The 15,621-nt window shown below is 40.1% G+C and overlaps 1 protein-coding gene across 1 annotated transcript in view; it reads right to left on the reverse strand.

Moving 5' to 3' along the window:
* Window positions 1–9,931: 9,931 nt before the first annotated feature.
* Window positions 9,932–15,621, reverse strand: part of DIAPH2 (diaphanous related formin 2) — a 446,439-nt gene continuing 440,749 nt past the window's right edge. The window contains exon 28 of the mRNA XM_060249401.1: window positions 9,932–10,864. Within this exon, the coding sequence (XP_060105384.1) occupies window positions 10,800–10,864 (65 nt within the window). The 3' untranslated portion in view covers window positions 9,932–10,799. The remainder of the gene's footprint in view (window positions 10,865–15,621) is intronic.

The raw sequence follows: 15,621 nt of genomic DNA on the forward strand, positions 1-15,621 counted from the left end.
ATACAGTTGACCATTGGCTGCTGACCCGCTGCCTCACCGACACGGATTCGGGGGCTGGCCTTACAATGGCATTCCTTCTTCCTTGACGGACGGGGACAAAGGGTGGCAATTGGGGGAGAGCTGTCCCAGAGGCACTTACTAGATTGTGGGGTACCACAAGGGGCAGTGCTCTCTCCGATGTTATTTAACATCTACATGTGCCCCCTTGCTCAGATTGCCCGGAGATATGGGCTTGGGTGTCATCAATATGCGGATGATATCCAGCTCTATCTACTAATGGATGGTCGGCCTGACTGCGTCCCAAAAAATCTGGACCTAGCATTGCAAGCTGTGGCTCAAGCTGAGTAGGTTGAAGCTGAATCCAACAAAGACAGACGTCCTTTGCCTGGGTCGTGGCAGTCTGGAAAGGGAAATCCCCCTTCCAGTTTTTGACGGTGCGCCATTGAAAATGGCACACAAGGTCAAGAGCTTGGGGGTTCTACTGGAGCCTTCCTTGTCAATGGAGGGCCAGATAGCAGCCACTGCCAAATCCGCTTCTTTCCATCTTAGGCAGGAGAGGCAGTTGACCCCTTTCCTAGAGTGTCACGACTTGGCAACAGTGATCCATGCAACCGTCACCTCGAGACTGGATTACTGTAATGCCCTCTACATGGGGCTGCCCTTGTGCTGAACCCGGAAGCTGCAGCTGGTGCAGAATGCGGTGGCTAGGCTGTTATTAGGACTCCCAAAGTGGGAGCACATACAGCCGGGGCTCCGCGAGCTGCACTGGCTGCCAGTTGTATACCAGATTCGTTACAAAATGCTGGTTATTACCTTTAAAGCCCTATATGGCCGAGGACCTGCCTACCTTAGGGACTGTCTCTCCCCATATGTGCCCCAGAGAGTACTGAGATCAGGTACACAAAATCGGCTGACAATCCCTGGGCTGAAGGAGTCCAAACTGAAGAGTACACGTGAAAGGGCCTTTTCAATAGCAGCTCCACACTGGTGGAACCAACTACTGGATGAAGTGCGGGCCCTGCGGAGTCTTGATCAATTCCACAGGGCCTGCAAGACTAACCTTTTTCAAATGGCCTTCACTTAAATGTGGATTGATCCACTATATTTGGCCATCATAAACTACTGAGGAGAACATCTAGAGCATAGCACTGAAAATGTTAATTTTTATTGTAATTTTATGTTTTTAATTATATATTGTTTTGGAAAATGTTTTATATTGTAAATTGTAAGTTTTACATTGTGTGAGCCACCCTGAGCCTGTTTCGGCAGGGAGGGCGGGATATAAATAAAATATATTATTTATATTTCATTATATTTTATTTTATATATTATTATTATTATAAGTCACACTAACTTTGCCCTCTATTTGGCAGATGTGCAGATTCACTGCAAGGGCATGGTGTCTTCTTGGTATACATGAATATACAGAGCCGCCTGATTGGATCAATGGTTTAAAAAAGCCCAGGTTGTCTATTCCGACTGGCAGTGGTCTCTAGAGTCTCAGGTGTAGGCCCTTCTCACCATCTCCTACATGATTCTTTTGACTGGATATGACAGGGATTGAACTTGGGACCTTCTCTGTGCAAAACAGAGACTTTATCACTAAGCCACGGCCGTAGCTCTGGTGCTATGGAATGGGCTGTTAAAAGACATGCAGTAGGCACTTTCTGGCCTTTTTGGGAGGCTGTGCTAAACTACTTTCATGACTCCTTTTTTATATAGCTTTTCTTGATTGTTAGCTGGTTTTTATATTTATTGAACATCTGGGTATTTTCAAACCTTGCTTTTAAATTAATAAAGACATGAAAGTAACTAATTGGATTTTCTTACTTTTATCTGCTTTTCTGCAAGCTTCCTTCAACATGAGAGAAGGCATGATATAAATTCAGGAATAAATCTAATAGAAGGGTATCTTTTTACTGTCTTAGGTACAAACCACACAGGAATGCTATGAAATGGTGACATTTTTCAAGTGTTCTGCACATATTGGGAGAAATTGTAGTGCAACACAACCAACTGAATCATTTCACGCAAACACATTTGTACCCTGGTTCTGAAATATGTTTTCCTTCATAGACTTCCTTTATCCAGGAAAATCAGTCTTAACCCTTTCAGCAATGAAGCTAAGTTTGCGGGCTCTCTACTTAGTCCTAAATCAGTGACACCCCAAAGACCAAGAACAGATAAACAACTTGAAGGATTAAGCATGTCACCTTCCAGTTGAGACTTATCAACTCCTAGTGTTCAGCTGATTATTAGCACGGGACAGTTCAAAGATGAAGAACATTATGTGAGACTTTATCAACCTTGGCAGTACCATCTCCAATGACAGCTCTTTGGCTTGAGCGACATCAAAGAAATACAAAAGGAAAGCCAGTCTTTTGAAATATTTTGCCACAAGGATACTTCAACAGCACACTCTCAGCTGTCAACAAAACTGATCATCACTTTTATATGGGTGTGAAATATGGGGAGATGACTGCAAGCACATCAGGCAACTTGAAAAGATTTCACGTGCACTATCTTGTAGGTCTCTTGGCAAGATAAAATGCCAGATTTCACAGCTGTTGACGGAACAAAAACAACCGGGCACCAAGGCACTGATCATTAAAGACCAACTGATATGTGCATTAAGAAAACTTAATGTAAGGCTTTCCGGCTACTGTTATGGCACAGGACAAATTCTTCTATGTGATCATCTTAAGTGTTGCTAGTTTGGCCACCCGTTATGAATGTGCACAGAGTATAACATTGTTAATGCTGTAATGAGTGGAATTTCGCATTTGTGATAATACCAGCAGCAGGGTAGGTACTGTACAAAACATGGAATGATACAGTGTCCTTCCTCTTGAAGACTTGAAATCCCTGTTGTGCCTGTCCCTGTTGCTATATGTATTCAGCAAACAAGAGGGTGACTGAACAGTGAGTTTGCTCTACTGTTAAGCTGAGCGTGAAGCAAGGAAGCATTGCGTGGAGGTCAGTAGCAGAATAGAAACTGTTCTTGGGTGAGAAGGCCTGGTTTGGATGGCCCAGGCTAACCCAGTCTCATAAGAACTTGGAAGCTAGGCAGGGTCAGCCCTGGTCAGTGTTTGGATGGGAGACCATCCCATCCAAGGAAGTCCAGGGTCACTACACAGAAGCAGGTAGCAGCAAACCACTTTTGAATGTCTCCTCTGCTCCGCCCCCAGTTAGAAGCTTTGAAGTGTTGGAAGAACTGGAATGGAGACACTGGTTCCACAACTTCCATTTCTCAACTCTGGACTTAAATTTCTCTCTTTTCTCAGTCAAACCTGAAAACAGTTTTAAAAGAATAGAAATCCTTTGAGTCCGTTAAAAATTCAGGACAACCTGTGAATATCAGCTTTCTTAAGCCACTAAATGGCCACTTTGCCTATGATCCAGCCAGCTGGCTGTGGCATTCTGGGAAACTAGCTAGGGTAGTCTAAGGTAGCATTGGATGGCTCTGCATGACCATCACCTGGCTTCTAGTCTTTTAGAGTCAAGACCCTCCCTCATCTGGATTCCACTGGCATCTAGGAAACAATGTCTCCCTGCCCTCCCATGAAAGGCAATGACTGCTTCTGAGATGGACTTGTAAACTGACAAACTGAACTTGGTGTAACCTGACAGTACTGTCTTGATCTTCTACAAAGTTCCAAAAACATTAATTTAAATGCAGCAAACTGTTTGACAGTATGAGCAGGATCTGTCTAGCTGATTTACTTTGTCACAAACACCTCAATTTTTTTTTTATAAAAAAAGAAATAAAAACAGAGACATACTGTAATGTGCTCCATGACTGTATTATAATGTTACATTTTAAAGTTTCATCACCAGGTTGACAGAGTTTAAAAAGAATATAATTTCTCAGATTTCTTTAAAAAAAAAAATCGGCCAGTACAGAAGGCATTTCCCCCATACCATTGCAAATATATTTGACACTTCAGAGTAAAAAACAAAACACCCAACCCCACCATCCCCCCAAAAAACAGAACTTTGTTGCACAGAGGTACTTCAAAGTGATGCTGTTTAAGAGGTATTAAATAAACATACACAACTACACAGGATTGCCAAAAGATTTTTCTTTTCTTTTTTTACAAAATTTGCAGTTAGTTGACAACGAAGCTCTGAAATAATCAAAACTGGTCTCAGTTTGTACAAAAGGAAGGCTGGCATTATCAAGTAAAGTGTTCTACCCTTTTAATACCTGACAGTTGTAATGTACTTTTGAGATGTGATACTAAAGTATTCACAAGTAACCAGTGCCAAGCTATAAGGTTTCTCTGCACTGGGAAAAAAAAAAGGAACTTAAATGTATACAATTTATATTCTGTTGCATCTTAAACATCTGGTGGGAGTTGGGGGTTGCAACGAGGATCACAGAGAATACCTGTATTTTATTCAACAAGTGCATCACTTTAAAGTGGTAGTGATTTCTTTAAAACTGAGTATTTACTAAGATCTTGGGAAATTCAAGTACCTCAGAAGACTAAAGTCAAAGAAATAACTGGTTGTCCACAACTACAGGGCTTAAGAGGAAATAGGCCTGGAAAATACCACATTAACACCATGTAAACTAGGCCTGGGGAATTCCATGTAAGCAACTCCCAGCCAAACAAAAGCTTCACCACACAGAACAGATCATGCACCTTAGTTCGCTTTAACTGCGTCCATACTGGCTATTCAAGAGGGTGAAACGTGAATTTTCTCTCCTTCAGTGTGTGTTCGTGAGCGGAATACTATTCTAAATGTTATTGGTAATAGTGTGCACAGAAACAAGGAGATGGTGCTTAGTAAAGGAGACCTAACTAGGTGCCAACTGGAGTGCACAGCAGGTTTAATACTGTTCTCAAATAGTGAAGAAGCACCCTGTGGAATGCATCTGACCATCCAGAGGCTTCATGGATCAGGACTCTCTATGAATTTCCTACTGAGCTTGGCAAAATTTTGTTCCTAGAACTGAACAGACCCTCAGGAACAGCATAGGGGACAAAGTGGAAACCTGCAGTGGAAGGGGGGAGGAATGATGTTCTGCACATGGAAGATCCATTCCATTGGATGGCTGGACTGTTGCCTATAAAACGAGGCGACAGCTAACCGGCACCCATTTATATTTCCTCACTAATCTACACTAAAAAAGTATTTATAGCTGCTGTGTGTTTAGGTTTCTGAGGGTGCAGAGCAAGTAAAACTAGCAGGGGAAATTCTGAAATTCTGTTCATAAGGATCTGCAGGTGAGTTATCAAAATAGTTGTTTCATGCAATACAGTTATTTGAACTCTAAAGGGGGCAGGGGAAAGGGCACTATGGTGCATGAGAGGTAAGGAGAAGTTTCTATAGTTTTCTTAAATAGTTAACCACATCATGATGTGTCAATGTACTTGCCATTTCATCTGAGCAAAGGGGATATGATTAAAGAAGAAAGCAGGCAGGTATAGGAATCAGTGCAGCTGGGTGGGATGGTTAACTTACTTGTTTGCGAGACTGTGAAAACGCTTAAGCTGTAGACAAAGGTGCTGTTTGAAAATGCTGGTATTTGCTTTAACATGGTGTCTAGACACACCTACAATTACTTTATTTTTAAAAAGGGGACTGCACATTTCCACTAAAACTGGCATTTTCCAGGCATACAGAACCAAGCAATTATGTACGTAAGAAAATTTGCTATTTTAGTTTTTTTTATTCTGTTCAACCTCAAAGCTCAACCCAGGGCAGGTTTGGATGACCCTTTTTCTGGCTGCATATGCCATGAATGTGGCCATCCCTGGGTTGTGAATTGGAAAACCACAAGTCGTAGAAGCAGTAAATTCTATAATGTTAGAAAATGTGCCCACGAGGCATCTGATTCAAATATTACGGATGGTTATAAGAGGGCACATGGGGAGGACATTTGGAAAGAATCCTACATCTGATAAAGCGTCCTCTGAACTGGCCCCTAGTTGCATGAAGACTTTAGAAACTAATAATCAAACTCAGGTCAAGTTCAAGGTAAGGTTGTAATTCAAAAGACACTTTTGATATTCCTGAGTTTCCACTGAGTTACATTTTGTGGAGGGGAAGAGGAGAAGAGAATCTGCATTTAGCTAAATTGCACTCTGAGGTAGCCCATATTCTTAAATATGCCGAAAGAAAGGCTAAACACTACAGTATATACAATTATGTTATAAGCTGGTAAACAGTGGTTAGTAGGAATAAGCAAGTTTCACTGACAATGATCAGCATAAAAAAGTATACTCTAAACCTAGCTACTTTAACACATTCTTGGGCTTGCATTTGGAAGTGGCTTGTTCTGAAATTCTTCATAGTGGTTCAATTTAAAAGCAAGCAGCTTTGCATAAAAGGGCGTTTGCTTCTGGCAAAGTAAACTGTACACAAATTAATGGCTAAGTTTAACATTTACAATGTCACTCCTAGCAGAGGAAAGGTACTTGCAGGATCATCGATGATTACATATTACATGAAGTTTACTGCACTTCCTTTTGAGCAAGCAGCGGGAATCGTTCCTTAAGTAATAAGTAGCACCAAGCAATACCTTCCTGATGATCTCAACATTGTTTTGAGGCATAGCTGCGTGCGCGCGCGTGTGTGTAAGTGCGTGACATGCAACTTTGCATTAATATTTAATATCATAAATTTAGCTCCATTATGTGCATTTAGAATTTTTTTTAAAAAAACCTGTTCTTAACAAATTAAGAAATGCAAATGATGAACTATCTAAGAATTATAGTCATGTTACACTTTTAAATGTGAATGCTCACTGATGTTCTGCTATACTGGAAATATATTTTCTGTTAAAATATGTGTTAGATTCCTAAATGATGTTTAAATGGTTGCAAAAAGCTTCAGTGATTTTATCTGCATGCAAATATCTTGAGGCTCCATCCAGCAAGCCTTTGCTTGGAAGGGGCTTGACAGATTGTTTCCTTTAATTGCAAATATGATTGGATTTCCCCCCAAATACCCCCCCCCCAAGTTAGAAAATAAGGCAAGTGCAATTCCACAAAAGGTGCTATGACCCTTCCCCCCCACCCCGTGACACATCAACTCGCTCACCTGGTAAACATGACAAGTGGTGTAATCCTACTGATACCCCAAAGGTTTTTTTTTTTAATTTGCATTTTTAAAAGAGATTGAATAGCTATCAAAAGACTCAGTGATTCAACATAAAATTCTGAAAATACTTTTTAGACTTTATAAATACAAGCATTCTGTATTTACATATATTATCACCTACCATTTCTTTCTTTGAGAGACTGTTTCTGTTTCCATAAAATACATGCGATTAAATTGTCCCAGTGTTTCATATGCAGATTAGGATAGCAAAACTGAAAGATCAGAAAACCATTAGGGTTCTTTTCTGGATTTGATCTTTGCTGGGATTTGCTTTTTAAAAAATCTCCTGTCTTCAGTCACCAGACAGGCTGCTTAAAAACATAATGCCAGGAAATGAAAAATGCTGCAGTCATAATAATTAATATTATAGTAAAAAAGAAAATCTGTGGTATATTTTGAGGTTATGTTCACAGAGGCTTCAATAATTGCTTCAGCATTTTGGCTTCTAAATTACTTATGTCATCTCTGAGTCGCAATACATTGTTTCAAAATATTACACATTAGAAAATATAGATTTTGCCCAACCAAATGAATTACATTTTGGCTTTGTGTGTTAACATATCTTTAACTCTAAAAGCCTGAGTTAGAATATGTTGTTCACCTTACGCTTATTAATTCACCTTAAAAACTTCTTAAAACAATGGAAGAAACTGAAGAGCATTTTGTAAACGACAAATATTCGTGTTTGTTATTAGAAAGCGAATATATGCATTTGTAGATAGCTCCCAGTAGGCAGCCGTGTTGGCCTGAAGCAACAGAACAAAGCAGTAGACTAGTGCACCTTTAAGACCAACTAAGTTTTATTCAGAATGTAAGCTTTCGTGTGCTCTTAAGCAGACCTAAGCACACTGCCCACTTATATTAAGAATTGCTGCTTCCATTCCCATCTGTCTGATGAAGTCTGCTTAAGAGCATACGAAAGCTTACATTCTGAATAACACTTAGTTGGTCTTAAAGGTGCACTTGTCTACTGCTTTGTTCTATATGCATTTGTAGCAATATGTAAAATATTACAGGAAGGTTCTTCCTATACTCAATTAAGGATACAAAATAACAGACCCTAAATCCAGTCCTGCTGAAGTTAGCATGCTTTTATTTCTTTTCTTCTTTTTTGCCTCATGCAGGTGTAATAACTTAGGGCATTTTTCTTTTTATCAACTTGAACTTAAAAATGCAGTACAAGCCAAATCACATAAATCATCTTATCCACAGATAATCTGTAAGGACACTGACTCTGGGCTCAGATGCTACCTATTCAAATGGGTTGGTTTCAGGGCTTTTTTTTTGTAGCAGGAGCTCCTTTGCATATTAGGCCACACACTCCTGATGTAGCCAATCCTCAAAGAGCTTACAGGGCTCTTCTTACAGGGCCTACTGTAAGCTCTTGGAGAATTGGCTACATCAGGGCTGTGCGGCCTAATAGGCAAAGGAATTCCTGTTAAAAAAAAGCCCTGGTTGATTTCATTCTCTCTTGAGACTCCAGTGAAGCAGGCAGCAGACTACGAGTGACAGCATGAATATGGAACTTGTTCCATTGAAATATAATTTACTCAGCTGTTGAGAACAACTATTTAAAAATGTAGCACTGAAAATTTAGTAGATGAGCAATAAACAGAGAAATTTAAGTGGAATGGATGCAAATCCTTATATAAACAATCTGCTCGCCATTCTTTATTGCACTGGGAAAAGTGTAATAAGTGAGCTATAATGTTGGACTAGAAGGCATGGGTTCACATCCCATCTAAGCCACAAAGTTCACCTTGGTTTGTTTACCACATCTTAGTCTAATGTAACACATGAAGCTATGGTGAAGATAAAATGAGAAAACTTCATGTGATGGGAAACAATGTGATTAAAATAACATATGTGCTGTTGAGCTGGCGAAATGAGGCTTCTATTGTAGTTTTCCTGATTTAAATGATTTATCTTGGGAGGCACAGAAATATTTGCTATGGAAAAGATAACAATAGAAGTGGATTTACCCCTTTGAAGAAGGCTGACTGGTATGAGGATTTTGGTTCTTGAAGTTTTTGGCAGTGGTTACCTAACCCCTTGCAGTGGAAGCTGAGACTGGATTCTTGAGAACTGGGTATGTTCACATGGTGACTGTTTGCAGGTCAATTTTGCTATTCTTGCACAGTAAAAATCCAGTTGCAAAGTGCATTATTTAGTGTGTGTGAATGCACCCATTGTTTATGACTTGCCTGAGGTTTTGACCTTCATCCTCTCATTCCATAGACTCTCATGGTACTGTGCGTTCCAAACTTTCCACCAGCCACTAAGCATACTGCTCATATGGCTCCTGTTAACCACTGGTGGAAATATATTTGTTATAGGGCATTCATATATCAAAGTAGCTTCTCTGATCCTTAGCAGTAAACACAGGTATTTTAATCCTGAGAAACAGATATCTCCTTAACCCCTCCCCCCTATATATTTCACATATATTTTAGAAAAGCTATGACAGCCTTGGTGAATCTTATCTGGATTGAAGAATAACACCAGAAATACGGGAGGAGCAATTTTAGAGGGAACTGCAGATTGTGACAACAATGACTAACCAAAGTCACTGGCCTTTTAGCCCATCCAGCAATCACACGGCATTTCAATATGATGTATTACATTGCGTATGTGTGTATACACCTACAATTTCAGCCCATAGCATGGGTCGTCTTGATCTGGGCTATCACAGCTTTTCTAGAATTTTCCTTGAAAATTAATTTTGAGTAAGATCATATTAGTATATTAGGTCTCTGAAAGCTTAAACAAAAGCTTTTAAGCAAATGAATTTTAGAATCATCAAAATAGGACAGATAAATTTCCCTCAAAATATCTGTATAAAGTTTATATAAGTGCATAATTAGAAAATACATCTTTAAATATAGTTAAAAACATATTCTGCAAATGATATGGTTTAACTTTGGTACAATCCTATGTTCGCATTCTCTTTTTAAAATTATTTTTTTAGCAGTGATAAGCTATATATCTTTCTACCACTGAGGCTGTAGATTTGTGATAAAGTTTAACTGCAACCAAAATAGCTGAATCCATCATGCTTAAAACTTGAGATAAGATTCTAAGGAAATTGATGGGGACTACAATGCTTTCTCAAGCTTACAAAAAGGTCTCTCATGATGTGTGCTAAATCAGCTCATATCTGAATTCATTAATATGCAAATTTCCCCTCTTTTTTCCTTTCATGTCTAAATAAGAGCTATAAATGGACTCTTAGTTGACCTGATCTTTTGACGCTGCTCTCCTTTGCAGCACATATACACCCCTTTCACCTTAAATTTATACACATTTTCCCACACTTTGAGCAACAATCCAAGTTCCCCTGTGCAAACCCAACTGAAATGAACAAGAACGGCACATGAGCACAGTCGATTCTGGCCTTAGCTGCTAGCTTTAACAGCAGCCTGTAATACTAAATAAGATAATACAGAATCTTATTTTTTTTAACACTGCTTGCAGTTCTTGAGAATTGCCATAGTAACATACAATAAGTGGATTTTTACAGTAATAACTTTTTGTAAAATACATATTTATTCTTCTCATCGTTGCTCCCTGGAATTCATTTAAGTTTTATTTCTGGATATTGTTGCTCCTCATACATTTAAGCTCTTTCATAATGTCTCCGTTTAAAGTAAATACAACACCTCTTCAGTTCTTTGGCATTGGGGGATTCATACCGCTGTGACAGATCCATTGTGGCGGGAACGTGACCTTTCCAATGGTACGCGTCTGTTATCTGGAATACAAAGGGAGAAGGGAGAAGAAGGAAGGAGGGGGGGGAACAGAAAACAAAACAGCGTAAGATTCTAAAACATGAATATTGCAATGTCAAGAGGTCCTTAAGCAGTCCCGAAAATAATTTCATATGAATATATAAATAAATTACTAATAGGATGGATCAGAGAAGTTTCCAAATGCAGCTGCCAGGCGGAGTTCAAGAGTTCTGCAATCAGCATTAAATTACTTTCCTGATCAGAGAAGCTGGGGTGATAAAAGCATTGGAAGAATCCTGCAGCACTCCCCCCTTGGAAATAGCAGATAATAACTAAAACGTTGGGGGGAATGTTACTATATAAAGAATCCTCTATGCCCAGTTGCTTTTGGATGGAGGTAGGAAAGGCGCTGTTTTGATGTGCTGAAAATTCACCAACCATTACAGAGAGAGGAAGCGGGAGGAGACAGAGATGACATAGATCCCAATATGAGGAGCAGACAAAATCTTCCATTTAGTATGCTGTATCATCTGCTTCCTTCATATACCCTGAACAAGCAATGGTAGCAGCTACTTAAGTATGAACTATTATTTCACATTAGCTATTGTGATAAATAATCAAAATGAACCCATCTAGTGCTCAGACACCTTCAGTGCAAACTTCTGAAAGGATGAAGACACACACAATATAAATGTCCTCTTTAGTCCATGAACTGGAAAAAAAGACAGGCAAAATAGAAATACTATAAATTTCTTGATTTTTTAAAAATTGTTTAGCAGCTCATCTGCCAGATCAAATGTAATCAACAAGGGTGACATTCTTGTATGAAAGATATGCTACTGATTAATTTTAAATTACACGGCAAAGGTCAGCTGTTATGATAGAAATGACGAGAGACATAGTATTAGTGCTGTGCAATTGCAGGTAACAGGATCAGGATTCAGAGGAAGAAATAAGAGCATTCTGAGTAAATTAAGTCAAGGGTCCGCCTTCCTTTAATGGTGGTATGGTCTCCCCAGTTGCCAAATACTGAACTCACACAAGCTAAAGTGAAAGAAATGCTTCCCGTGTGTCAAGATAAACTTTGATTCTCTGCATACGGCACATATATGTTATATACTGCCCACTACACGTGTCCAGCAATCAAGGATGGATGAACACAATAAGCCAGGTCAGCACACAGTAGAGCTGTACATGCCACAACCACTATTGGCAGCTGTGGCTCTACTGTCTGTTAAAGGTTATATATATATCTCTCCTGCTTTTCCACAATGTACAAGATGGTTTACAAAATATAAACATAGTTGAGACATATGGTGGTGGAAAGAGCCATCAAGTTTGGACTTATGTCAACTCCATAGTGTCTTCAAGACAAGAGATATTCAGAGATGGTTTGCCGTTGCCTGCCTCTGCATAGTGACCCAGGTTTTCCTGCTTATGTGATGGGAAATCCTAGAAATCTGACAATCTCAAGTTAAAATGGCAACTCCTGCAACAAGTATCACTACCAGCAGCCTGTCAGAGACATTCATTAGTCCTCTGTCAAATTGCACCTTTTAAGGAAGGCTGAGAATATGGGAGCTTTCTATACCATATTCAGAGAGATGTTCCACGGTGTGGGTGTGGCCACTGAAAATGCACATTCAGGCAATTTAGAGGAGAAACCTTTGAAGCAGAGGGGACCAGCAAAAGTTAGCTGCCTGATAACCCTATTTGGCATGTGGAATCACAGGGAAAAGAGGGCCACTAGGTATGCGACTCTAAGCCATAGAAGGAGCTAAAATTAACAACCAGCTCCTTGAATTGTGCCCAGAAACAAACAGGTAACCAGTAGCAGGTGCAATATGATCATACCACAACAAACCTGTCAATAATCCATCAGCAGTATTCTGTACCCGGCTGAAGTTTCCAAATAGTTTTCAGGGGCAGCCCCATGCATATGCACTTGGTTTTCTAAGAACATCATAGGATTCAGGCCTCGGATTCAGTGGGAGCTCACAGGAGCGCAGCTCCTGAACCTTTCTGAGAGTTCCACCTCCTCCTTCTGAGTTCCACCTCCTTGTCCATTGAATAGTGCAGCTGCATAACATTCCCTGGATGAGCTGCACTACCTATTTTTCTACAAAATGACCCCTGATAGGATCCAATGTTACCCCTGGATTTTTCACCAAGTCACAGAAGTGGGCCATCACGCCATCAATTTTTACTGACAATAATTCCACGCAATTGGCCTTCCTGACCATCTCGTGTCTTTGTTGGTTTCAGTTTCAGCTTGTTCTCCCTTAACAACTTGGCTACCTCTCCTAGGCATTGGTTTAGCACTGAGTCCTCTGCCTCTGGCGGCTTAAGTTAGAGAGATGTATAGTTCAGGCTCATTCCCATAATGGGTTTTAGTATTTATTAACTGGGTATAAATCCCATGTAAGTATTCTTAAAGAATAATGTAGACACAAGAAGATTTCTCCAGTTATCCTAGAAATGTAAACCCAGGATCCAGTTGGTGATCAATTCTGGTATCTATTTGATTATGATAAGGTGAAAAATTGTCTTGTATGAACCATGGCCCCTAGCACAGTAAACTGATTGATATATATGAATAGAGTCCTAGGAAGAGGATTAAGTAGGCTGAAACAGAACAGTTCAGGAGTTTGTATAATGTGGGATACAAATAGCCAGAGGATATTCTCAGTGGGATTATGCTGTTGACAGAATGCATAACCTGATTACTGAATTTTTAATTAACACCTGCAGTCCTCCAGAGCTGCTAAAAATGAATATTTACTGTTGTGTCTAGATGGTTTAAGTCACTTGAAGAAATGGAAAAACATGGACGAGGGAGAAGCTCCTGGCTATGACAGTTTTCACAGAGAGAGGCCATCACAGTTGCTGAGAGAAACTCACGCAGAATTTGGATTGAGAGTTTTTTGGAAATCGAACAGAATACATAAAGGGAATTAGACTTATATTTTGTATGTATAAAAGGAATATGCAATAGGTTAAGAGTGCACAAAACATCCATACTAAATTACATAATATTTTTCCTTGAAGAAGTGTTGGTAGAAACATGGGACACAACTAAATATTCCTGAATCTCTTGCTTTAATTCTTGGAGATTTTACAAGGTGTTAAGGAACCTCCCTTTGCCACGGTTACATCCAAATATTTTAGTAAGGCCAAGACCACACATCATTAATTCAATTCTTTGGGTTTTCTGTAATGGTTCTCAAATGGCATTTACAGGCTGGGGCAATAATAGGCATTCTTCATGTGATTTCCCTGATGTGTATGAAACTGAGGAAACCATTTCTGAGGTGGTAACTACAATATGTAAGAATGCTGTCAGTGAAATGTCACATTCACTATAAAGCAACACTCAGAACTTCCCGTGCACAAGCAACATTTCAAAAATCACTGATTTTGCGATCAGATTAAATAGATTATGTTCTTTGAATGGTAAACTGCTGAACCGTTTGTACAAAGATTTTGACCTGACCAGGTTGTTTTTGAATGGTTTAGCTCAGGCTTGCCCACATCAGACAAAAAGAGATTGTCTCCCTGCACGTCATTTGACTCATACTTAAGGTAGCATCAGGCGCAGTTTGAGCAGAAAAGAGATGCTCTGTAATTTGCTTCTTTAGGTACTGGAATATTATCTGAAATATTTAAGCTCATGAATGACTACATGAGCCTGCTTGTGGATAGAGTGGGATATAAATCCAAAAATAAAAATAAATAAACGGGGAGGGCCTGTGGCTCAGTGGAAGAGCCTCTTTTTTATATGCAGAAGGCCCCAGATTCAATTCTTGGCATCTCCAGTCAAAAGAACCAACCAGTAAGTGATATGAACAACTGTTGCCTGAGACCCTGGAGAGCTGCTGCCAATTTGTGTAGACAATTGACCTTGATGTACTGACGGTGTGACTCAGTATAAGGCAGCTTCATGTGTGTTCATGTGTATGCAGGCCTTGGATTCAGCAGGAGCTCACAGGAGCAGAGCTCCTGAACCTTTCTGAGGGTTCCCCCTCCCCACCTACCTTGTCCATTGAAAAGTAGGTGCAGCTGCATAACAATCCCTGGATTAGGAGAGCAGGCAGCCAGCCAGCCACCAGGAGCTTTGCCACACACCCAGCAGCCCTCATTAACCCCTGGAGAAGCCCACACCACCCTCTCTTCACTTCTTATGTGATTTTGGGTGGTGGGTGGCTTGCTGGCCTTTTGGGGAGGGGGCAGCACAGGAGAGCGAGGCCTGCTTGGGCTGGCTGGATCTCTAGCCAGCCCGTCTCTCTCGCCCAGGGCTCTCCTTTCTTGCATTGGGTTGCTTTTGGTTGGTGAAGGGGAGGCATATGCAAATGAGTTATGCTAATGAGCTCCACCACCTATTTTTCTACAAAACAACCCCTGTGTGTATGTGTGTGACAAGAGGGTAGAGAACATGAAAGAAAAGAATGTGTATTTAACAAATCTGCAGTGTTGCAAATTGCTTCTTTCCCTCCTAGAGCAAGAATTTTTTTCCCAGCTGGGGGTGCAAACAGACAAATGTCTCCGGGGCACCAAAATTCTCTTGATGTTTGACTGATTTATATTGTCTTGAGGGTGCATGCCCTGGGAGTACAGCAAGCACTTGCTTGTCGGTATACAATGGTATGTGAGTAGCTTAGAAAAGACTTAAGCGGCAGATCCAGTTTTATCTGTTGTAGACAATATCTGTTCAAGGCAGCTAAAGCAGGGGATTGGAAACAAAAAGCAAGTTAAGCACACACAAAAATACTGCCATCCCTAG

This window comes from Heteronotia binoei, chromosome 11, assembly GCF_032191835.1.
Source record: "Heteronotia binoei isolate CCM8104 ecotype False Entrance Well chromosome 11, APGP_CSIRO_Hbin_v1, whole genome shotgun sequence".
NCBI lineage: Eukaryota > Metazoa > Chordata > Lepidosauria > Squamata > Gekkonidae > Heteronotia > Heteronotia binoei.